The sequence below is a fragment of the Neoarius graeffei genome, chromosome 10, assembly GCF_027579695.1.
Source record: "Neoarius graeffei isolate fNeoGra1 chromosome 10, fNeoGra1.pri, whole genome shotgun sequence".
NCBI classification, from domain to species: domain Eukaryota; kingdom Metazoa; phylum Chordata; class Actinopteri; order Siluriformes; family Ariidae; genus Neoarius; species Neoarius graeffei.
The window spans coordinates 58,787,158-58,812,042 of record NC_083578.1 but is presented as its reverse complement, the minus strand read 5'-3'; the positions used below and the strand labels follow the sequence as shown (position 1 = coordinate 58,812,042).

Below are 24,885 nucleotides of genomic sequence, written 5' to 3'. Positions count from 1 at the left end.
TCCTTTGGAAGCAGCATCAGCACAAGAGCTGTGTATCGACAGCTTCATGAAATGGGTTTCCATGGCTGCACACAAGCCTACGATCACTATCTGGTAATCAAAAATCGACAAATGTGGGTTTGGCGGATACCAGGAGAACGTTACATAGCGGAATGCGTAGTGCCAACAGTAAAGATGGTGGAGGAGAGATAATAATCTGAGGCTGTTGTTCAGGGTTTGGGCCCCTTATTTCCAGTAAAGGGTAAACGTTAATACTGAAGTATACAAAGACATTTCAGACAACAAGGCAACAGTTTCCTGCTCCAGTAGGATTGTGCCCCTGTACACAAAGCGAGGCCCATAAAGACATGGTTTGATGAGTTCGGTGTGGAGGAACTCTAGTGGCCTGCTCAGAGCCCTGACCTCAACCCAAATGAACACCTCTGGGATGAACTGAAACGCTGATTGTGAAGCAGGTCGCCTCATCCAACATCAGTGCTTGACCTCATAAAATGATCTTTTGACTGAATGGGCACAAATTCCCACAGATATGATATAAAATCACGGAGACAGGCTACCCAGAAGAGTGGAGGCTGTTACAGCTACAAAAAGGGGGGCCCAACTCCATATTAATGCCCCAATTTTGAAATTGGGAAAAGCTCATAAAAAGGTATGCTGGTCAGGTGTCTGCATTGATTTGACTATATAATGTATGTGCGTTTACGGTAACAACTAGGGAAAAAGAGTTACTGCTTGCTTGCCTGGTGGTAACTCTTAACTCTTGCAAACACACAATTTCTACCTTAATAGGCTTGACTGCGCTATTTGAACGTGACCATGACATGAGAGCAGGCAGCTTTCATATCTCTTTCTAATTATCATTGCTAATTACCATTAAAATTATGCTTAATATGTTATTTTATACTTCATTGTGGGCCTATTTAATTATTATTCTCTTTCTGACAAGAAATTGTCGTTTTTGACTATGGCCAAAATGTTTGGGTGGCATCCATTAATTAAAAAAACAAAAAACCCACGCCCGAGACAGCTAACTGATGGCATATTCTGCAGAAAGTGGGCGCATTTGCGTATGCTGTACACCAATCAAAATTTTATAACTTAAAAAAAATTAAAAAAAGTCTGTTCAATATGATAGAAACTACAATAAAGTAACTGTATAAGCATTAAAAGTGTTTTTAGATTCATCAGTTAGAATGAATTTTAGAAAATACTTCGAAAGTGGACAGAAAACAATCCCACAATACTGAAAACAAAACATAACATGTTTGTCTGTCCACCTGCATAAGGTTAGCAACACCCCTTGGTGTTCATCGAAAGACGGATTCACAAACATTGAACATAGGAAACATAACCACCTTGTTGCTATAATCTGGGAAGGATTTTGCAGTGTGGGAAATAAGGAATTTTAAGCAGACTGTTGCAGGACAGACAAGTCTGAAATAGGGATGGCGAAAACTAAAAAAAAATCTAGACCCACCACCGAGCCTCATTAGCCGGTTAAAGTCGGTTAACCTATGAGTTTAACAGGGATGCAAACAGCGCGCCTTTTGGCGGATGCCGCCTTTTCATGGCTGAATCGTGCAGATCCGATTTTTTTTTTTTTGGGGGGGGGGCGTGTTGGAGCGTCTGAATAATTTCAATGCCATTTGCTTATTTAGTAATTTTAATACAGAATTTACTCTGATGAAATTATTCAGACACTCCAACGCCCCCCCTAAAAAAAAAATCGGATCTGCACGATTCAGCCGTGAAAAAGTCGGCATCTGCGCCTTTAGTTTGTGTGGGGAGATATGATCTGCAATAACATGCATTGTTGGCTACAGACCGAAACACACTTTCAGAATGCACTGGCCAAGGCAGGACTAAACTCGATGTGCCTTCTAATAATAATAATAAAAAAAAACAAACAGAATAGTAATTTGTAAGCTAAAAAGCCTGTGTCTACACTTTTCTTTCGCCGAGTGGCAGCTGTTTTCAACTGGGGCGGGACATGACTGAATGGGTGTTTCTGATTTGTTAGCTGTCGTCCTTACACCGCATGGCATGCCCCAAGCATTTACAACACAGAATTCCAGGTTCTCCGCTCCAAAACGATTGATTTTTTTTTTAACCAACAACCAAAAAAAAAAATTAACCGGTTGACGTTGATTCGGTCAACCACCGGTCAAACGGTCATGGGTTAACATCCCTAATCTGAAATGCTGTCTGTCTATCCATCCAAATGATGGGCCAAAGGCCCGGAACAATGCGGCTGGGGGTCCAGGGCCTGCCTTAGGGCACCAGAAGCTGAAGGGCTTTAGGCTACGTTCACACTGCAGGCTGAAGTGACTCAAATCCGATCTTTTAGCCCATATGTGACTTGTATCCGATCTTTTATTGACAATATGAACGACACAGATCCGATTTTTTCAAATCCGACCCAGGCCGTTTGGATATGTGGTCCTAATTCCGATTCCTATCCGCTCTTTTCATATGCGACTTCAGTCTGAACTGCCAGGTCGCATTCATCCAACTTACACGTCATCAACAAGCCACAAACGTCACTATTCTGTGCTGAAGTAGGCGGCGGGTCTCTCAAAAAAGTTACAACAACATGGTGCATAATCACGGGCGCAGATAGAGGGTGGGACTCGTCCCACCCAGATTTAAATTCACCTCGTTCGGTCCCCCCCACTTATAGGGAGGAAAAAACATCTATGCTGTCTTTCTTTGCATAAGGCAAACCTCACGGAAAAATCAAAAGACTAATTACCATTCGGTTTATTGAGGTGCACAGCAGTACATACATAGTTGCAACAACTCACATAAAACAAAACAAAGACTGATATTCGGTTGGTTGAGCTGCGCAGACTGCACAGGTTGCGAGCTCGAGCTTGGTTGCTATGGTTACTAACAACAAGTTTGACAGGCATATCGGGGTTTGGGGTTGGTTTGCTGGCAGCTTTGTCCCCCCCCCCCCAGTTTTTTGTCCCTCCCAGTTCAAAAAAACGTATCTGCGCCCCTGCGCATGACATCAATGCGAGGGACGCTTCGGGCTGTGAAGGTTCTGAATCTTCTCAATGGAAGGACGCAGAGGTTAGGGAGCTGATTTCCATTTGGGGGGATGCAGCTATTCAAGCTAGATTGGATGAGTCATACCGCAACCGGGCGGTTTTACTTCCGTAAACACTGGCCATGCTCACTGCGTGTGACGTTGTCGTATCCTGCAATGCGCATGCGGAACACTTTTAGGTCGCTTTTCGTTCATACTGAGGATCACATACAAGTCGCATATATTTGTTAATGTGAACGACCTCACAAAAAAATCGGATTTCACAAAAAAATCGGAATTGAGCATTAAGCCTTGCAGTGTGAACGTAGCGTTAGATGCCTGGAGATGGCTTCTCAGCTATTTCCAGGCACATTTTTGTGATCTTCAAAGGCCAAATTACACTAGACATTAGTTGCTAATTACACTACAAACTGAATATAAATTTACAAGAAAATGTTAGAAGATTCAAGAAAAATACGCTTAAAGTTATACACAAGAAAACAGCAGACGACACAGGTCAGTTCCATGTCTAGGAAAAAAAAAAAAAAAGTGTGTGTGTGTGTGGGGGGGGGGGGAATGTTCCAGCTGGTTACAACTTAGTGGTACTCAAATAATACTCCTGAAACACTGTCAACAATTACCTTATATATATATATATATATATATATATATATATATATATATATATATATATATATATACACACACACACACACACACACAGTGAAACCTCGATATTAAGACCACCACTGGGACCAGGTCGAAGTGGTCTTAATATTGAGTTGGCAAGATATACTGACAGTTGCTGAGCTGTTGCATAGCAACGTGCATGCATGATGTTCTTAATACTGTTGCATTAAATGTAATAAATTTATGAACTAGTTTATTGTATTTCATTGATAAATGATTAAATCAACAAGCTAAATTTAAACAAAAAAGTATAGCATGTGTGTGGTTTGTGTGTCTAGCAAGTACAAATGTACATGTAATACAACATGTAAAAAACAATATAACTCTTTCATTTAAACTTTTAATAAACTTGTAATAGAATTAATCATAATTAAAATCATACCATTTTTAAATGTAAACCATACAGCAAACTTACACAAGTCATTGAAACAAGAAATTGAAATCTCATTCTGAATACTCTTTCATAATTAGGCCACACCAATTTAATTAGCTGGTTCTCGGAATCGCCGCTTGAAAAAAATGCAAAATGGAAAAAAAAATCGAAATCAAACTCCCACCAACAGGTCACGTGACGCCGAAAACCAATCAAATCGCCCCTTTCACTTTATCTAAAGACTTGTGGAAGAAACATGCCTGTGGAGGGGAATCCTACAAAGCCTGTGTTTGTGATTGTTAGGATATTCAGCGAACAGAAGCGTAAAATCTTTGACAGGTGTTGAAATTCTGTTTACTGGTTTGCCTGTATTGTTTGGTCTATTTCCACTGCTAATTTTACCATCAGAGCATTTTTTAAATTTTATTATTTCGCCCGCTCGCTTCATATTTTTCCTGAAAAAAATCCGAGAACCAACTAACTAAATTGGTGTGGCCTTATGACACTTAATAACTTGAACTTTTTCTATTTAAATTGATCTACTAAAGCTCACTTCACACCTCATTGCATAGATTACCTGCGTTTTGCCAATTCCAAACTTTTCTGCTAGCTGACGCTGACTTTTACCCGCACTTTCGTTAAACAGATCAATTTTTTCTTTCAAAGACAACTCATTATGTTTTCTACTCATTGTCACAAAAGGGCAATTCCATGTAAATGTCAACCTCACCATGCAAAAATAAAGCAACATGTAATACATCAAAACCACTCCCAGAGATATCACCTAGGCCTGTATTTTACAGATGTGAATAAGTTGAACCAATTTGTAACCAACCTAATATGTCACTGTCAGTCTTTCTTTCTTATAATGTAAAACCCAAGCTAAAATCAACTTTGATCATGTACAATTCTATATTATTGCCACAAGCCACAGAAATGTATGCTAAAATCCACAAAACAGCAAAACAATAGCCATCCTAAATATTATTTAAGAACTTTGATAGTTTTAGCTGATATTTAGAGAGTTTTTCAAAGGGTTATGGTGGTTAAATTGCTGATTTTCTAAACATATGCCATGTCTATTTCAGACGCGTCACATCCATAACAGAATTTCGTCACATCCATAACGCTGACTTTTCCTTCCGAAACTCTGCATGAAATACAAAATATTTTAAACAAAGATTTTTTAATATTCACCTTGGACCCCTCTATCAAATGGATCTCTCCATTTCGACATTAGGTTTACAATTTCACAGAGTTTGATAAAAATGTACAGTCACCCAAGAAAAGTGATACTTTTTCTGTCACATCCATAACGCATCTTTTATTGGCATTTTCTGGCATGCCCTAGATGTACTATGGGAATTGTTCTTGTTCTATCACTTCTCCAGTATGGTACAGCCTTAAAATATGCAACACCTGTTTAAATACTGGGAGACAATAAAACATGCACTGGGTCATTTGTTGCCATTTTGAGTTCAAGTGTCACGTCCATAACGCTGGAATTGCTCAAAAGTCGATCTTAATTTTGCGACATGACGTAAAAATTTTGCAGCATGACGTAAACCGGATGTCGTGAAAGCTCTTGTGCCCCATGTTGACACGACGGGGGGCGCCCGTATTTTTGAGGTTTAATTACATTGATTTTCGAAGGGTGGGACTGAAATTAATGGTCGTAATACGCAATATCGAGGTGGTCGCATTATTGAAGGCCGCGACCAATGAAATATATAAGCAAGCAATCGGGACCGTGAAAAACTGTTCGTAATTTTGAGGTGGTCGTAATTTTGAAGTGGTCGTAACATGAGGTTTCATTGTACCAAGTCTATAAGAAATTTAATAATTAACAATACAACTACTCTTACATAATATTGTTAAAATTTTGGAGTAGGAGATTCCAAGTAACTTTGTAACAAAATGACTTTTAAAATGACTCAAAACTAGGACATGGTCATATCATTTGGCATTCAGACTAAAATCTACTGGATTAGAGCTTAGAAAATAGAAGAAAATAAAAACACTTCAAATATAAAATCTACATCTTCCAAAGCATAAGACTATGATAGTCATTCTTTTTATGAATGGAAAAAATAACCACCACATAACCGCTGACTGGCAGTTTGGCACTTAATACTGTACTACAAAGTTTCATGTAAACTGAACTCTTAAATCAACCGACTGGATCAATCAGATACTGTCAACACAAACACTAGTTCAACTGCATCATGCAATAAAAAAACAGCGAATACTGAATGTATTATTACTGTCTTATTTAGTGTGCCACTCTAAGAGCGGGAGGTGCCTGTAAATTCTGTTGGGTCTAGGACCTTCAGTGGCCGAATTTAATTAATTTTTAAATCCCCGCAAGTGGCTGGAGCCAGGGCTCGTCCTAAAGCTTTCCACGCTCACGCCTGACATCGGATCGGGCGGAGCCTGGCTCGTTCGAAAAGGTGTGGGGAGATGGATGTGCCTGTGAAGTTTGGCAGGGCTGGGATCGTCGGTGGCCGAGTTATGAAATTTTAAAGTCGGGCCTGCAGAGACCCCCGTTTCACAGGCCATGTTACGACAATGTACTTGCCCAGTGTAACATTTGTAAGAAAATTAGAAGTAGATTAGACCCATATCTTTACAATTTTTCATGGGCAATCTGGTTTGAGGCTTTTGAAATACAGATGGACAAATGCAAAAAATTACCGGTAAATGTCCGCCGGTCCGGCCTCATTTCCCACACTGATTTTGGAGCATTAGTTATTCCAGGCTTAAGTCACCCCAGTGCAAAGTGAACATTAATTCTGTCCATGTCAGAGGAATTTATAAGAGTTTACATTGCGAGAGCTACCTTTATTATAAGTGACCCCATCGCAGAAAATCGTATGTTAGGAAATGTTTGACTGTGATCTAAACAGCTGCACGTAAGTAACTTGCATTACTTGAATTTTTCACAAAATGAGTCGAATATTCTGTCCACTGAGATAATCACTTCAAATAACATGTGCATCATTCAAGGAGAGAAATATTTTAGACACATTCCTTTGTAAAGTGTTCAAATAAAGAAAAACCAGCATGGATATGGAATGTGTGTGTTGAAGTGTGTCCACAAGCAATCATGAGATTTCTTGGCTGAATGTTACTGGTAGACCAAATTCTTATGGTTTCGAGTGTTAAGAAAAGACAGATTTTTAAAAATACACCTTTATTAACCTGCTTGTACTTGGGCCTGGCCTGAAATTTGTTGTGAACACTCCTTTATTTAAATAAATAAATATATAAATAAAAATAATAAAGGGGGAGGGCAAGTAAAACAAATGGATTACTTTGAGATTTAGTCAGAAAAATAGATAGTATAATTTCTTCCGAATATGCCCAATGTTAACTATATACAGCTGCAACCAGAAGTACACATACACTGACATGAACATTATGGTAATATTGGGCTTTCAGTGATTTCTTTGAACTGTTTTTCTGCCACAGAAAAAGAACTGGACAACATACATCTTTAATGTTTAAAAAAAAAAAAAAAAGGCCACCACACACAAACTTGGTACACAAGTTTTAATTTATTGTGGGTTTTCTGAAATCAACAAAGGGTAAAAATTATGCATACAGGGTTGAAAATATACAGCACACCTAATATTTGGTTAAATGTCCCTCAGCGAGTTTCACCATGACCAGATAATTTTGGTAGCCATCAATAAGCTTCTGGCAGAATCATGGTTGGATATTTGTCCACTGTTCTTGGCAGAACTGGTAGAGCTCAATTAAATGCGTGCGTCCACAGACCCAATTTTTAATCATAGTCCACATATTTTCAATAGGGTTGAGGCAGTGTTGTAGTCGAGTCACTAAACTTTGAGTCCGAGTCCAGTCTCAAGTCCCCAGTATTCAAGTCCGAGTCAAGTCCAAGTCATTCAAGAAAAATTTGAGTCCAACACTCCAACTGCATCATTTGACGGTGGCTGTTTCAGCGCCATTAACATTAGTTTGTTCCTGAACATGACATATGAACAGGTGAACGTGCATTCTGTTTGTCAGGGAGTGCGAAGTATTCGGTCAGAGATGGTTGGGAGACGGATGTAAGTGCAGAAGGTGTGTTTATTAATACAAGTAAATAATGAAAAATGACAGGCAAAATCGTAAAACAGGCAATAGGTCGAGCGAGGCACAAACAGGCTATCATAGCCAAGGCAGAATCAAAGACAAGAAACAGGAAATCAGGGATCAGGAAACCAAACAAGGAAATAAGGCTCAGTAACATCAGCAACGCAGCTCAATACTTCACAGTAAGTGTGTTTTCACAGTTTTTATATAGACAGCGTGCACGTGACGTCAAGAGGTCATGTGATATTCATTATCTGCCATTTTGGACAGCAAGGCCGCGCGTAGAACTTAGACGAACCCGTTCTAATTATCAAGTGTGTGGGAGTAGATCTTTCGAGAATGCTTATATCTTGTTCAGCATTTGGTGTAATCTTCTAATTCAATACTCCTAGTACATCTGTTAAGTTGATTTTCGGATTGAATGATAGCTGCATACTTAGAAACTAGACAGTCTCTAACGGTTAAAATGGCTATGCCTAGCCCTACTACCCTGGCCTAGTCTATGACAATGTTTTATCTTTTTGGCTCATATATGCCTTTGAAAGACCAATCCATAGTAGGGATGGCGAAAACTAAAAAAAAAAAATCTTGACCGACCACCGAGCCTCATTACCCAGTTAAAGTCGGTTAACCTAGGAGTTTAAACAGGGATGCAAACGGCGGATGCGCCTTTCTCACGGCTGAATCGCGCAGACCCGATTTTTTTTTAGGGGGGGTCGTTGGAGTGTCTGAATAATTTCATCGGAGTAAATTCTGTATTAAAATTACTAAATAAGCAAATGTCTTACAGTCCATGAAAAATAGGAAGTATGAGAAGAAAACAGTAAATCAGAAAGCTGCCCACGTTTTCGCGGAAGCTGCGCAAACGTGCGCAGCTTTCTGATTTACTGTTTTTCAGACAAAAACATACATATTTACAACCCTGTCATTATCTAGAACTGAGTTTAGATTTCGAACATTCTTAAGATAAAACGTCCTGCATAGTCTCTTTATGATAAACGTCTTAATGCCACTTACCCGTGAGGTTATCAAGTAGACATTCTTCTTCGGGACCTTCCAGAGGTATAGTTGAGATACCCATCCCGCAACAAAATATTTATAAGCTTCCAGGCTCTTGTAAGCTTTGAGGGCTTTGCCAGTGTAACACAATTCACGATTAACGAGAAAATTGTAAATGTCGTGGTAGGCCAGATCGGGCAAATCGCTGGCACCGCAGCTCCGAATTTCCCTGAACAAGGATTGCGGCAAGTTGTACGGATCTGCAATCCCCAACCTGGAACACTTTTCCACGTAACGCTGCCTCACGTCACCTTCAAAATGCTGAACAAACTTAGACAAGTAATCGTGCGATGTAGATGGGGTATATTATTTTCCGAATTTTCTTGGGGATTACTCCCTGGATCCATTACGCTCGCGCAAGGTAAACTATCCTGATGCCGTCCAATATGCCAGAGTGGGCGGAGTACACACGTGCGGGTCACGTGACTGCACATCCTCTATAGACGCGCTGATTGCACCTTAATCTTGTGCAGGTGTGAGTCGTTTATGGTGCCAACAAGCTTGAAAACAAGTCCTGACCTCAACTCAGGCTGGTAGTACTCTAGTCCAGGACTCAGACTCAGGCTCTCGGGCGAGCTCCAGACAGCGCATCTGATGCATACGCCAAGGCGCACAGGTCTGACACACTTGCACAAAATTAGTAAAAAATTGTCAATATAAAATATCGTATGCCAAATTATTATGGCATGTTACAAAGACCGTGAATTGGCCTAGTTGGTTAACGTGTCCGGCTTTCGATCAGGAGATCACGAGTTCTACTTGCAGTTGGGTCATGCCAAAGACCATCATAAAAATGGTACCTACTGCCATCTAGCAAGGCACGCTGCAATGCAGACGTGAGTGGGGAGTCAAACTCTCGTGGTTACCAGAGGACCAGCCCCCCCACTGTAACCCTAGTTATGTAATAGGTGAGAGGCCGAGGGCTACAAAAATGGAGATCGGCACGATCTAATGCGCCATATGGTGCGGGAAGGACTTTAGACTTACAAAAAACAAAAGAAAAAAAACCCAAGTCCTCGTCTCCAATTTACAAGTCCAAATGCAGTTAATGCCCGAGTCCAAGTCATGAATCCTTAAAATTAAGGCACGAGTCAGACTCGAGTCCTGGACTCGAGTACTACAAGCCTGGGCTGAGGTCAGGACTTGTTTCAAGCTTGTTAGCCTGCTTCATCCATTCCACAACCAGCTTTGATGTGTATAATGAAGTATTGTCCTGTAGGAAGACAACTGTGCCCACATTTCTGATGGTTTGAGGTTATGCTGAATTCTGAGGGAGCTCTCCTATTTCATCTTTCCATCTACTTTGTGCAATACACCAGTTCCACTGGCAGCAAAACAGCCCCAGAGCATGATGCTACCGCCACCATGCTTAACAGTTGGTACAGTGTTCCTCTGGACCTCTGTTCATTGTAGCCAAACAACTCATGTTTCCTCCAGATGGCTTTTTCCTTTCACCTTATGGTCAGCTGCAAATTTAGTCAAGATTGAAGGTGTCAAGTTTTGAGCAGGAGCTTCTTTCTTGGACAACAGTCTCTCAGTTCATGTTGATGTAAAACTTGCTTAACTGTAGTGTGTTCCAGCAGCTTCCAGTTCAGTACAAGCCTGCGCCTTGATGGTTCCTGATCACAAAATCCAATTTCCTTTCAGCTGAGGGTGACAGTTTGGGTCTTCTTCCAGCCAAGTTGCTACACCTCCCAATAACCTTTACTTACATAAACTTGCTTGTACTAATGATCTTGGAATCTGCAGTTGTTTAGAAAAAGGTTCCAAGAGACATTCCAGAGTTGTGTAAATCCATCATCTTTCTCAGATCTGCACGAAGCTCCTTGGACTTTCCCACTGCATTGTTTTGGTCGGTCCAACGTGTGCTGTTAAACAAACCATTTTTATGTTGGCACAGAGAAACTATCAGCTGTAGTCAATCATGATAACTAACAGGAAGTTAAGAGGTCTTTAAGTTAAAATATTTTGGAACTTTCAGCACCACTGAATTAATAATCTAAGTGGGTGTATTAATTATTGACCCTGCGAGTACAGTTTTGACCCTATATTGATTTAAAATCCCCCCACACCAAATTCTTGTCTCCCCCCCCACCCCCATTAAGATACATATTGTACAATCATTCTGCCACAGAAACAGAACAGTTCAAAGAAAACACCGAGAACCCAATTTTGCCATGACATTTATGTCCACAATGGCACAGCATATCCGTGTATATAACCTTCTGACCACAACTGTTCTTGTCTAAGGTTAGCCAAGTCAAATGCTCCCTGATAGATTTTATTTCACACTCACTCAAAACATTCTCCATTTTGTTTCTTCAAGAAATACTATGACGTGTTCACCATGTGGCATGATGTACATACAAGAACACAAACATAAGAAAAACAATGATGCATTACCTTTCTCACCACCTCTTCCTCTTCCTGTCGTTTCTCATAGTGTGAGAAATCATCGAAAATGGATGTGGTGTGCTTGTAGGTCGCAATGATTTTCAGCACCTGCTTGGCCTTCTCCAGGGGTACCTCCTGTGTGTCACGCGAGTTGGTCACAGGTTTGTTGTCATTGTTCTCCAGGCGGATATGGCGCAGCTGGCTGTTGGGCACATCCTTGACAAAGAGCCAGTCCACGTCAAATTTGCCCTTCCACTTGTCCTGTGCCCAGACACCGGCACTAGTGCCGTAGTCTACTGGTGAGCGCATCTCAGCCACACCACAGAAATGCCCACTGCCATTTACACTAAACAGCAGGTAGACAGGGCCCCGGCCATTGAGGGCACGGAATGCTGCGTCCAGCCTCTTATTGCCATGCTCTGTGCTGCACCAAATGGAGTACTTGATTGAACGGTGGATGTCATCTTCTGAGTAGCTCTTGATGATGAAAACACGGCCATGCTTCAGGTTCCAGTCAAAGTCCTTCGGGTTGTAGCTATGCGATGCACGCAGCTTCTCCAGCAATGGGTGTGGGTCTCCTGAGCCCATGCTGGAGCTAGAGCTAGTGCCCAACACTCCTCCACCGTTGCCCAAGCCACCACCACTGGAAGGACCAGTGGTATCCATGCTGCCACCTCCACCATAACCTGGGTTCCGGTTACGTGGTGCTATCCACCGCGTCTGAGGGGGCGGAGCCGGTGTATGATTCTGGTAGGGCTGAGGAGGAGCAGGAGGTGGCGGAGCCTGCAGAGCCATATGCTGTGCCAGAGACTGGGCTGAGGGCATGGGTGGCTGAGGGTGAGGGGGCAAGTGACCATGTGAGAGAGAAGGTGGCTGCTGTTGCTGCTGCTGAGGAGGCAAAGGCGATGCCACTTTCGTCCCCTTGTTGTCCCAAGTGCCAATGTCCATGTTGTGTTTGATGGGTGGTGGCGGCGGCGCACCTCCTGCCACAGGCATACCAGCTTTACTTTTGACCTTCAACTGCTGCGCTTTGGCTGGCTTACTTGCAATGGCTGCCCATGAGGTGGGTTTAGGAGCTGGCATGCCTACTGGGGTTCCACCATTACCAGTGGCTACTGCACCACTGGCACCAATGACCGAACCCACAGTTTTGACAGCTGAGCCAGTGCCGGTGACAACATCACCGCCGATCTTCAGTCCCAGCATACCCTGCTCCAGACTGTTCATACCTGGTGCCTTGTTCAAAGTGTCACTGTGGAAGCCTGTCTGCCCATCGGGCACAAGTGTGCCACCCAGAGAGCTGGGTGGGTAGCTGTAGCTGCCCCCATAGGCTGAGCTTTGAGTCTGCTGGCCCTGAGAGCCGCTGGTGCCCCATGCTGAGAAGGCAGGATTTTCTGGGAAAAAATTAAAACGGTGGGGGTAGATGCTGCTACCCAATCCCCCTGGCTGTCCAAACACAGTGTCATGCATGAAATGGTGGTCTCCATTGCTGAGTGGGGCATAGGGGGCAAGATAAGGAATCGGAGGGTCACCGCCAGTTGACCAGGGAGCCTCACTGAGGGGATAGGGGAATCCAATGGAAGGCGCGTAGTAGCTTGATAAGTAGGGGTCAGTCATGGATTGATAGCTGTTGTTCTGGAAAGCAGAAAAGATGTAGTTTGAACTGTGTAATAATATTGACAACATAATTGACAAGAATTATCATCAACCCCAAAAAAAAAGTAATTAACAATTTAGTAAAATATAAGAATCAGATATCAACTTCAGTTCATAATTGAAGTTGCGTCTCAGCAGTTGCTGGTAAAGATAATTCAGTCAACATTTCGTTAAAGGAGATACGCAGAACCATGGCCTCACTTTATGTTTATAAATGCCTTGAGACCTCAAGAATGGCATAGGAATAGTTTTAAGTGTTAACAATAAATCTAATAGAGTAATTTTTACGATTAAAATTATTCATATAGGTAGCGGTCTGAGTGAATGACCTTGACATCTGTGACGTCACCGCAGGAAGGCTATCGGTCTCACTATATTAAAATACAGAGCTGACTGCAACTTTGAGTTTCCATTTTGAGCCAATTTATCGCCATGCCACGTAGATGTATTGCTGACAGGTGCAACATGACAGAAGGTGGATTTACGTTGCATTTATGGCCCAAGAATGTTCAAACTCCAAAGTTTTGGACACGTTTTGCGAGAAGTTCACGGGCACATTGGGCACCTACAAAATGGTCTCTTCAAATTTTACTGAAGACGCGTACGAAATCTCTGATCTGTTGAAGCGCATTAGCTATAAGCTTGTATTGAAAGAGGGTGCAGTACCAACAATTAAAGGAAAAGAAACTTTCCTTTCCTACAAGAAAAGGAAAGGTTTTTTTTTTTTTTAAAGGAAAGTAAGTTCAGTTGCACCAGTTCTCCCAGGGTGCGAGTCGAGGGTTGTTGCTAAAACCCGGGACGTGACGTGACATATCACTCGGGCAGTGACCTCCCTGCGGTTGTTGCTAAAACCGGTGATGTCCCGTCCCGGGTTTTAGTAATTACCTGAGCCGAGCAGTAATGGGGGAGTACTCAGTATGGAGAAAATGGAGAACGAGTGGACCAGCCGTCTGATGTCTCTGCTGGATATGCCTGCCGCAGCAGCAATATCTCGCCCTTACATGGAAGAAGCGAATGAAGGAGGACTGAACGAACAACTGAAAGTCAGATTGTTTCAAAACAAATCGGCCGCAAGGTCAACCTTCAAGAAGCGAGGACACAGACGGGTAAGACGCGACTCATTTGGATACAAAACAAAAACAACACTCGTTGTTTACCTGCATTTAGATTAAATACATGTAACTTGTATTGTGTGTTTAAGTTACTGGTATAAGATTATTTAATTTGCTTCAGAATGTGATTGTCTCAGTTGATCTGATTATTTAATTAGCCTTTTACATTTTATCAGCGAAAATGCATGCATAGGTTATAACACCTATCCTGTTTTAATGAGAGTCAACCCACAATCAATGAAGTCAAATCAGTCTTAGTTGAGCAAGTCGGTAACGGTATTTCTTACTTTCACCATAAATTTTTATTTATATGACTTTGGTCTATAGCTGTAAAAGGCCTCGGCCTTAAAACCGGTTACCGCTGTGACGTCACGCACTCAAGGCTGGCTCAGCGGGGCAGCTCGAACGCCAACTTTGTGGTCGATTTTAACTCTCAAAACTATATATTTTTTTATTCCCATTTATGCAGCATACACGAGTACAAGGATGGAGATGCTATCCATTCAGAAATGTATTTAAAAATACAAGGTCCTGCGTATCTCCTTTAAGATACAATTCTATAGTCATTATACTTGGGGGGGGGGGGGGGGGGGGGGGGAGACAAAAGGGGAAAAAGATCATAGTTCTAGAAACAGGAAGTTGTAATCTAAGCCTATGTGAAATGACTCAGCTACCTCACACACACACACACACACACACACACACGGGTTTTGACCTAGGGCAGGTTTTCAGTGAACTGTCATCAAAGTCTATGGATAGTACAGTATAGTGAGTCCTATAAAATAATTCCCCTCTCTTTTACACCATTTTTGGTATATACAGAAAGCAAATGTACACTCGTACACAATTTTCCTCACCGGATTAGACTGGCCAGTGAGGTATGGTTCAAAGTCGTTGTCATGGACCGTTTCCTTTTGGTGGAGTGAGCCATTTTGCACTGAAAAAATTAAACCAAAAAACAGACAGGGGGGAAAAAAAAAAAAGGCGTCACAAACAAACTAACAGATTACAATATTTCCGCAAACACAAGTGATACTTTGGTGCCAAGTCCAAGTATATTGACAAGTGACCCAAAAGGATCTTTCACCTCATTTAATAAATAAATAAATAAATAAATTTTAAAATTGTTCCACTGACATGAAAAATGTGCAGGTTTGAGGCAAGAGAGCGAGATTTCAGAAGTCGCTACTATTAGTTGTACATTTTCTGTTATGCTGATATTACTGTTCTTATTGTTTTGCTAATACACTGGGAACACAATTTAAATTGAAAAATTGATCAGTTTTGAGAGAGAAAGAGAGAGACACAGGCTGTGGTGTATTTCTTGTGGGGAGTTTCTTTTTTGGTCTGGCCTCCAGTTCATTTTCTATGGAAACTGCATGGGTCTCCTCGTGATCAAGTAAAAAAAGCAAAACAGATAAAGTCCAAGGCTCAGAAATGTGAAATGTACCATTATGAGAGTGAGAAGAAGCAGATGGTGCTGGGAAAATATTCTCTTTACCTAATAATGCTTGGATGTTTGACGGCGAGCAAGTAACTGCTGATTTTGAAGAAGCCAACGAACTGCCAGCGCCTATGTAAACTCACGGAAGAGATGTTCCTAATATTTGTGCATGTTTATGGAGCACATGATGGAGTATCACCAAGGAGGACAATACAGAGTGCAGTAAATGTCAGTAACATGTACTGTTCTACTCAACTGATGTGGTAACCAAACTAGTTGTTGACTTTTCACTGCTAGTTTGTATTTACTGAGCATACAGCGTGTCTTAATCCCCACTCAGAGTAAACTTAAGAACAACATGACCGATGAAAGCAATTCAAATCAAGATCTATGATATATGGGGACACTTCGGATGCACTTTCAGCCCCTTTAGACTGCTTATAACGGAGACCCGTGTTCAAACAGCTGCATGATCTAGAACAGTCCTAACAATTAAGCAGCTCTGCATTTATCAGTGTTTTTAGGCTGGGATTCTACTTGCTCTTAAAATATATGTGCATGCACGAAGGATGCACTATATCCTACACAATTGCTGCACCAAAAAATGCATGTCCAAACACAGGTGCAGTAGAGTACATGACAAGATATCTGCAACAGACTGGACAAAATATACAGGCATGAAGTGTCTTAATAAAAATCAAGAAAAACATATGAATGATTAGGTGCCCAAACTTTTGACTGGTACTGTACATTACCACCCCAAGTAAAATTACATCATCTCCCCAGGTAAAACTAATCCAGTCCAAACATCCTTTATTTTATATACACAAGTGTGAAAATGTGAAGTCTATCTTCAAGTGGTGAATGTGTACATCATGAGCGAGGCAAACGACAAGACATGACGACAACACAAGAAGATAAACTTCATATTTTCATGCAACTGTGTAATGTTCTTAATATGGACATCTACCAAAAAAATCAAAAGAATTTTAATTTTGAACCGGTTAGCCATTTTGACAATGTTCATCTAGTCAGCGGGAAAACACTGGGAGTGACGTATCGGAAAATGTCACTCGGACCCACAATGTATTTTGTATGAAAAATGCGTGTTTTTCAGCATGAGAAGATAAACTTCATATCTTCAAGCCAACGTGTGATTTTCTTTTTATTATACAGACACATTGACAGACAAAAAGTACCAAAATTTATCAAAACAAATTCATTGATTTCCTCACGAGTGACATATAGAGATTTGTGTCATGGTTTTGGTTCTCCATGTCCTGGATGTAGCTCATATGAAAAATACGAGTGGTGTATTTCCCAGTAAAATGGTCACGTCTATGTAATATAGCTAATCGAGATATATATATATATATATATATATATATATATATATATATATATATATATATATATATATATAAAAAACACGTGAGGATGTCAGTGAACTGTTTTGATAAATGTGGGTACTTTTTATTTGTGAATGTGTTTATATAATAAAAAGGCACTCACACATTGGCTGGAAGATACGAAATTTACCTTCTCATGCTGAAAAACTCACATTTTTCATATGAAAAATACATTGTGGATCTGAGTGACATTTTCCAGTATTTCACTCTGACGACATCAGTCCCAGCATTTTCTCGCTGACTAAACAGGCCTTATTAAAATGGCAAACTGGTTCAAAATTAAAACTGATTAACTTGCATATTTTTTTGTGGACGTGTCCATATAACATGAACATTATACGGAAGCTTATCTTTTCATGTTGAAAATATTTTCACTCATGCGTGAATATGTTCACTACTCGAAGATAAACTTCATATCTTCACGCAACCGGGCGGCATGGTGGTGTAGTGGTTAGCGCTGTCGGCTCACAGCAAGAAGGTCTGGGTTCGAGCCCCATGGCCGGCGAGGGCCTTTCTGTGCGGAGTTTGCATGTTCTCCCCGTGTCCGCGTGGGTTTCCTCCGGGTGCTCCGGTTTCCTCCACAGTCCAAAGACATGCAGGTTAGGTTAACTGGTGGCTCTAAATTGACCGTAGGTGTGAATGTGAGTGTGAATGGTTGTCTGTGTCTATGTGTCAGCCCTGTGATGACCTGGCGACTTGTCCAGGGTGTACCCCGCCTTTCGCCCGTAGTCAGCTGGGATAGGCTCCAGCTTGCCTGCGACCCTGTAGAAGGATAAAGCGGCTAGAGATAATGAGATGAGATGAGACCCCTAGCAGTCTCGTATGTCTTCCCCATGTACATTAGCCAGACCCGATCTATCAAACTTCCAACCACACAGCATTAAAGCATGAATTAATTCTGCATTTGTTTAAAACTCATAACTCAGAATTTCTGATTTCGAAACCCCAAAGAAAATGTCTTCTCAACTTGGAATTCCTAAACATCAACTCCAGACAGTCTCCTCAACCCTGAGTTCAGCAAGCATCAGCAGTAAACAAAGGAGCACTTTAAATGACTTATGCTGTATATACAAACATCTGCTTGTTAAATATATAACACTGACTACACAGTTCACTGTTCTGAGGAGGTAAATAACTAAATATCACTCGTCACAGCAAGCTGGCTATCTTGTTGCTAATAAGACGAATGTGACGACATCTGTGGTTCTTTCCACTATGTAACTCAAATGCACAGAGGTCCAAATAATAATTCTGATTTTCAGAACACTTACTGCTAAGCTTCACCACAAAACCATGCCAATTACCCACTGCACCATCATTTAAGGAATGGGGCAGAGGCACCTTTCTATCTTGTGGTATGACTTCCAGCCTGTAAATAGGGAATCATCTCTGCATTGCCAATCTGTGCTTTTCAAAGCCCTCACCTACACTCTATTACATACCTCCACACCTCTGAACAAAGCTTGTTCATTCAAAAGGTTAAATGTCAAGGAAGTAATTATTTACATGGATACAAATCATCTGAAACAATAAGCATTGCATATTTCCTGCAATTACAAATCTGTCTCGCAGCTTTGTAGGGTGGCACGGTGGTGTAGTGGGTAGCACTGTCGTCTCACAGCAAGGAGGTTCTGGGTTCGAGCCCAGCGGCTGACGGGGGCCTTCCTGTATGGAGTTTGCATGTTCTCCCCGCGTCTGTGTGGGTTTCCTCTGGGTGCTCCTGTTTCCCCCACAGTCCAAAGACATGCCAAGTGAGACATCTAACCCCCAACTGCTCCCTGGGCACTGTAGCATGGCAGCCCACTGCTCTGGGTGTGTGCGCGCGTGTGCTCACTGCTTCAGAGGGGTTAAAGGGGAACTGAAGTCATTTTTAAACTTGCTTTATTTCTTAATTAACGTGTTATTCAATTACGTTTTCAGTTTTATTAACCTTATATCATGACTCGTATTGGCATATTATATTACACTTATCAGCCTTTTTGGTTTTTAGCCATGTTGAATGTAGATCATAAGGTCCACGGCAGGCGTTGCTTATCCGCGCGATCTTCACGTTTGAAGTCTTGCACAAGTCTCGTGAAGTGTCAGCGATGCCATTTTGAAAACTGTTTACACAGTAGCCAGATCGCCATATCATTCCAATTTAGATTAATTTCGAGATTCGTCAGCTTCATCAGTGATGGAGATTATTCCATACGACTTCAAACCAACGTGGAGTAGAGAAGAGTTGGAAAGACAACAGGACAAGGACAAGTCCGTCGCGCTGGTATGTACGTCATTACTGTCGCACAATTAAAACGTGCCAGGCCGGAGGGTTTTCAAAATAATAAATAAATGCATGCATTTTTGTGATAAATACACTATCGTTCAAAAGTTTGGGGTCACCCAGACAATTTAGTGTTTTCCATGAAAAGTCACACTTTTATTTACCACCATAAGTTGTAAAATGAATAGAAAATATAGTCAAGACATTTTTCTGGCCGGGCGGCACGGTGGTGTAGTGGTTAGCGCTGTCGCCTCACAGCAAGAAGATCCTGGGTTCGAGCCCCGTGGCCGGCGAGGGCCTTTCTGTGTGGAGTTTGCATGTTCTCCCCGTGTCCGCGTGGGTTTCCTCCGGGTGCTCCGGTTTCCCCCACAGTCCAAAGACATGCAGGTTAGGTTAACTGGTGACTCTAAATTGAGCGTAGGTGTGAATGTGAGTGTGAATGGTTGTCTGTGTCTATGTGTCAGCCCTGTGATGACCTGGCGACTTGTCCAGGGTGTACCCCGCCTTTCGCCCGTAGTCAGCTGGGATGGGCTCCAGCTTGCCTGCGACCCTGTAGAAGGATAAAGCGGCTACAGATAATGAGATGAGATTTTTCTGGCCATTTTGAGCATTTAATCGACCCCACAAATGTGATGCTCCAGAAACTCACTCTGCTCAAAGGAAGGTCAGTTTTATAGCTTCTCTAAAGAGCTCAACTGTTTTCAGCTGTGCTAACATGATTGCACAAGGGTTTTCTAATCATCCATTAGCCTTCTGAGGCAATGAGCAAACACATTGTACCATTAGAACACTGGAGTGACAGTTGCTGGAAATGGGCCTCTATACACCTATGGAGATATTGCACCAAAAACCACACATTTAGTAGAATTTAGCTAGAATAATCATTTAGCACATTAGCAATGTATAGAGTGTATTTCTGATTAGTTTAAAGTGATCTTCATTGAAAAGAACAGTGCTTTTCTTTCAAAAATAAAGAAATTTCAAAGTGACCCCAAACTTTTGAACGGTAGTGTACATATTATACTGAGCGCATTTCCCACATTATCCTCACTAAGGTTTCGGACAGCACTACAAAATGGCGTCCCCACTATATAGTGCCCTATTTCGTGAGTAGGGAGTGATTTCGGACACAGGGAAAACTTCCAGCTTGATTACGTTAGCATTCGAAGGAGGGCGCACGCGTCTCTTGACAACGTTGCCAGATGTTGGTCACTTTGATTTCCGCTGTACATTTTACTTCTGTCCTACAAAGTCTCGCACAGGTCTCGACGAATCTCGTTTATGGCCATTGCTTTGACATATGGACTGATGTATTACATAGCATATTTCAAACACTCATAACTTGCTACAGCAGTGACAAAATAGCTGTCAAATGCATTCCTACATTTTATAAAATGAGAAATAGAATTTTGATTTAAAAAATTGCCTTCAGTTCCCCTTTAAACGCAGAGAGGAATTTCACAAGTGTACATGTGATGAATAAATATGTTCTTATTTCATCTCCAGGACTCTGACTACTACAAGTGATGAACGGGTATGAGCAACGTGCACTAAACTTGAGCTGTGACACAAAAATAAACATGCATATGTAGGTCTATTCATTTTAGATGCAAAACCTGCAATATGGATGATGAACCTATTAAAAAAAATAACTTCCCTCATAGTCTGATATACTAGACTTATCAAAATGGTACACTTAGGCTTGTACTCAATGACTGTAGCCCATCTATTACTGTGTACTATTTGAATGACACACTATCACGTTGATCAGTGGAAAAAGTGACCAACAGAAAGCAACCACGAAAGCAACAGTCAAAGCCATATTGTATTATTACACACAGTACTACAGCAAGCCACTTTATCTGATCCTTCTACCTCGTGAGGTATACATTTAGAGACCTGATTTTTTTTATATTATATATTATATATATATATATAAAATCTGGATTAATTATCTCGCCTTTTATCACAGGATAGATGTGAACTTTTTAGGTGGCACATTATTATTAAGCCAGTATCTCACTGGGCTGCGACAGCTTGTGACAAATTGTGAACGTCATTCACGAGAGAGTTTCAAGTGTCTTGAAACATTCGTGGGGCTTCTCAATTTCCTCGCATGAGTCGCAAAGTGTTGCTCCTTCATCGCTGAAATTTTGAACATATTAAAAAAATTCACGAGACAAAATTTCTCTCAAAATAGCTGCAAATGCGTTGCTGGTGTCACAAAGCCGTCGGGAACCCTTCTCAAGTCAGTTTCCGTGAGGCTTCCTCTACTTCCTTGCCTGCCAAGGGAAAGCCGGGCTGCGACAAGTTGAAGACACAACAACTGCGGTAAAATATACGAATATCAATTCAGTGTGATTCCAAGTGAAAACTGTCGCTAATTCGCATATTTTATCGCAACTGTTGTGTCGCGGGCTGTCACAGCCCAGTGAGATACTACCCTTAGCTACAATAAATTTGCTTGGATTTTTCAACCACAATGACAATGCTGGGTTGAGAAAACACTTCTTTTTGGACATGCCACTACCGTGACCATGTTCCTGTTACTAAATGTACAGAACAGATGAGCCACATACAGTAATTGTACTCATCTCATATCATCTCTAGCCGCTTTATCCTGTTCTACAGGGTCGCAGGCAAGCTGGAGCCTATCCCAGCCAACTACGGGCAAAAGGCGGGGTACACCCTGGACAAGTCGCCAGGTCATCACAGGGCTGACACATAGACACAGACAACCATTCACACTCACATTCACACCTACGGTCAATTTAGAGTCACCAGTTAACCTAACCTGCATGTCTTTGGACTGTGGGGGAAACCGGAGCACCCGGAGGAAACCCACGCGGACACGGGGAGAACATGCAAACTCCGCACAGAAAGGCCCTCGCCGGCCACGGGGCTCGAACCCAGACCTTCTTGCTGTGAGGCGACAGCGCTAACCACTACACCACCGTGCCACCCCGTAATTGTACTCTTAAAAAAAAAAAAAACGCCACTTATGTAGTAGATATAAGAATGAATAAATAAATAAAACGGTCTATTAGTGTAAACACCAGTTATGTGGTAAAGTGCATGGATGCTTCAATTCATTTTTTACTGTCATTAACAGAACGTGCAGGCAAAAGTGTAAATGAAGAGGGATGCAGTTTAAGCAAACAGTGGAATGAGAGAGAAAAAGAATCACTCTAACGAAGGTTATAAGGCGTATGATTATGCTCGAAGCTTGCATTATATAGAAAATAATATTCATCTCGATTTCTTGCAGCACACAGGGTCTGAAAGAGCATTACTATATAAGAAGCAATGGTTTCCAGCCACATTTCCTTCCTTCCAAGACCAACTGCCTTTACCACAAGGAAATTTCACAGTGATTTCGACACTCTTATCACGAAGGAAATGCTGTATAAAGAATTGCCCGCTACACCAGGAAAATTTAAGTGTCTTATTTCACAAGCAGACCTAACGGCGACGGTGATGTTCGGCCTCGTACCCAGAAATAGCTTCGTTTACCTTTGCTAAACTGACAGCTCACATTAACGGGAGTCGTGTTAACTAACCCACCTTTAGAATCTTGTCCTTTTGATGTCTGGAGGTTCCGTTGGCGCAGGCAACATGGGGGAGAGATGCGGGGAAAACAAACACACATTAAGTTAAAATCATATCAACAAAGCTCAGAACCATGCAAGTCGCTAAAAGCTTAGGAGCTAATGACGTGCAGTGCTAACCAGTAGCCAGCAATTTCAAAACTAGTCAAATCCACAACACTAGATGATGTAAGAAAGCTAACTAAAGAGCAATACGGGTTAGCCTGGCTCGCTAGGTTACTGTAAATTAAGTTCTGTTTTGTGCATCTCACTTATACTGACAGTTTCTTAAGAAGTGGATGGAAACGATGCTGCGTTGCAGCAAACTTGGTATTTCCTCTCTCACTAACCGGGGTCAGGTTCATAAGACCAAGAAGAAAGCAAGCTATGTGGCTCGAGTAATTAGCGAGCCGCACATCCGCAACAGCCATTAGCTAACGCTAAGACTGGAAAGAAGCACATTCCCGGTTTCTGCTCCGAGGTCCAATCCAAGGCCTTAGCTTACCTGCGCTCAGAGCTAGCAACTATGGACATAACCAGATATTCCTCCAGCAAACGTACCTAACAGTAAGGCCTACCTGAGGATCAATACTGGTGGTAGACATAATTCATCAACCGAGACTCTATAAATCACCAAGAGTCGTGAAAACTATTGGGGTTTTTCAGCGTTATTCCGAGTCAGTGTTTCCTTCTTCGGCTGCTGGCGCTATTAGCTGCTGTAACGTTATTTTTCACGGCACAAATCCTCAGCAAGTTCCACCACCAGATTATAGCACACACACAAACACCTCAATGTGCAATATTCCGGTCCGGATGGTGCCTGTGGTTCTTATAAAGTCCAAGTTTTCAATTTGAGTCCAATTCCGTTTCACGGCGTGTTCTTTTAAGATTTTTTTCCCCCTACACTTTCCAGCCTTGAGTTATTGTGCAGTCCTGTTCACTTCCCCCAGCTCCATCCGGGACCTGCTCAAAGCGGAATGACGTCACACACGTACTGGGCGCTTGACTTCTTTTAAAATTCTGGTTTCTGGTTTTTCTTTTCAAGCAAAACTTATGCGCAAATCCATTTATGTGGGTCGTTAAAAAAAGTTTAAATGTTTATTTACGTTTATCTGCTTCCTGAAACGTGAGATCCATTTCCTATAACACTAGGAAGTGACACAGCTTCCAGTAGGTTGATGACATAAATAACTGTAATTCGATGAGCTGTCGATCACTCAGTTAAAGGAAAGTGCATTTTATGTTTTCTTTTATCACAGCAATCTGAGGAAATTTGGATATGGATGTACTAACAGAGAGAGAGAGAGAGAGTTGAAATGAGTGTTCATATTGACACAGCTGGGAACGGTTGAACACTTTAAAGATGAGTGTTTGTTTCAACAATGAGGATTCTGTTCACTGTGTATACACCCACACAGTACGAGCAAGAGAAACACTTATTTTTAAAGACATGAGAAATGATTATGGTCCAGATTGTTTTGATAGTATGCAAGACACTAAACATTAATAACAGATAATAACCAGAGTGTATGTGTTACAAAGGCAGGGTCTTGGAAACCTGCAGAATTTTGTGGCACTTTACCAATTTACAGTCACAAGGAGGATATAAAGGATAATGAACTCTTGGAGAATTATCCTCCTTGTTGAATTTCTGTTGTTTAAGCCAAAGTGATAAATAAAACTGGGGAAAAAAGAAAACTACGGTTGCAGTCAGAAGTTTACATACGCATGCAGACATGAATATCATGGCGGTATTGTGCTTTCAATTA

General features: G+C 41.6%; 1 protein-coding gene across 3 annotated transcripts in view; it reads right to left on the bottom strand.

Annotated features, from left to right (window-relative positions):
- Nucleotides 1-24,071, bottom strand: part of ythdf1 (YTH N6-methyladenosine RNA binding protein F1) — a 32,736-nt gene extending 8,665 nt beyond the window's left edge. Inside the window, exons 1-5 of one of the 3 annotated variants that reach the window (XM_060931949.1) lie at nt 23,678-24,071; nt 23,094-23,118; nt 15,271-15,350; nt 11,655-13,280; nt 9,112-11,119 (exon numbers count right to left, since the gene is read on the bottom strand). In XM_060931949.1, the coding sequence (XP_060787932.1) occupies nt 10,979-11,119; nt 11,655-13,262 (1,749 nt within the window). In that variant the 5' untranslated portion in view covers nt 13,263-13,280; nt 15,271-15,350; nt 23,094-23,118; nt 23,678-24,071 and the 3' untranslated portion in view covers nt 9,112-10,978. Of the gene's footprint in view, nt 1-9,111; nt 11,120-11,654; nt 13,281-15,270; nt 15,351-23,093; nt 23,119-23,677 lie in introns of those variants that run through there. The other 2 variants (XM_060931947.1, XM_060931948.1) reach the window with 2 other exon arrangements.
- Between the last annotated feature and the right edge of the window lie 814 nt (nt 24,072-24,885).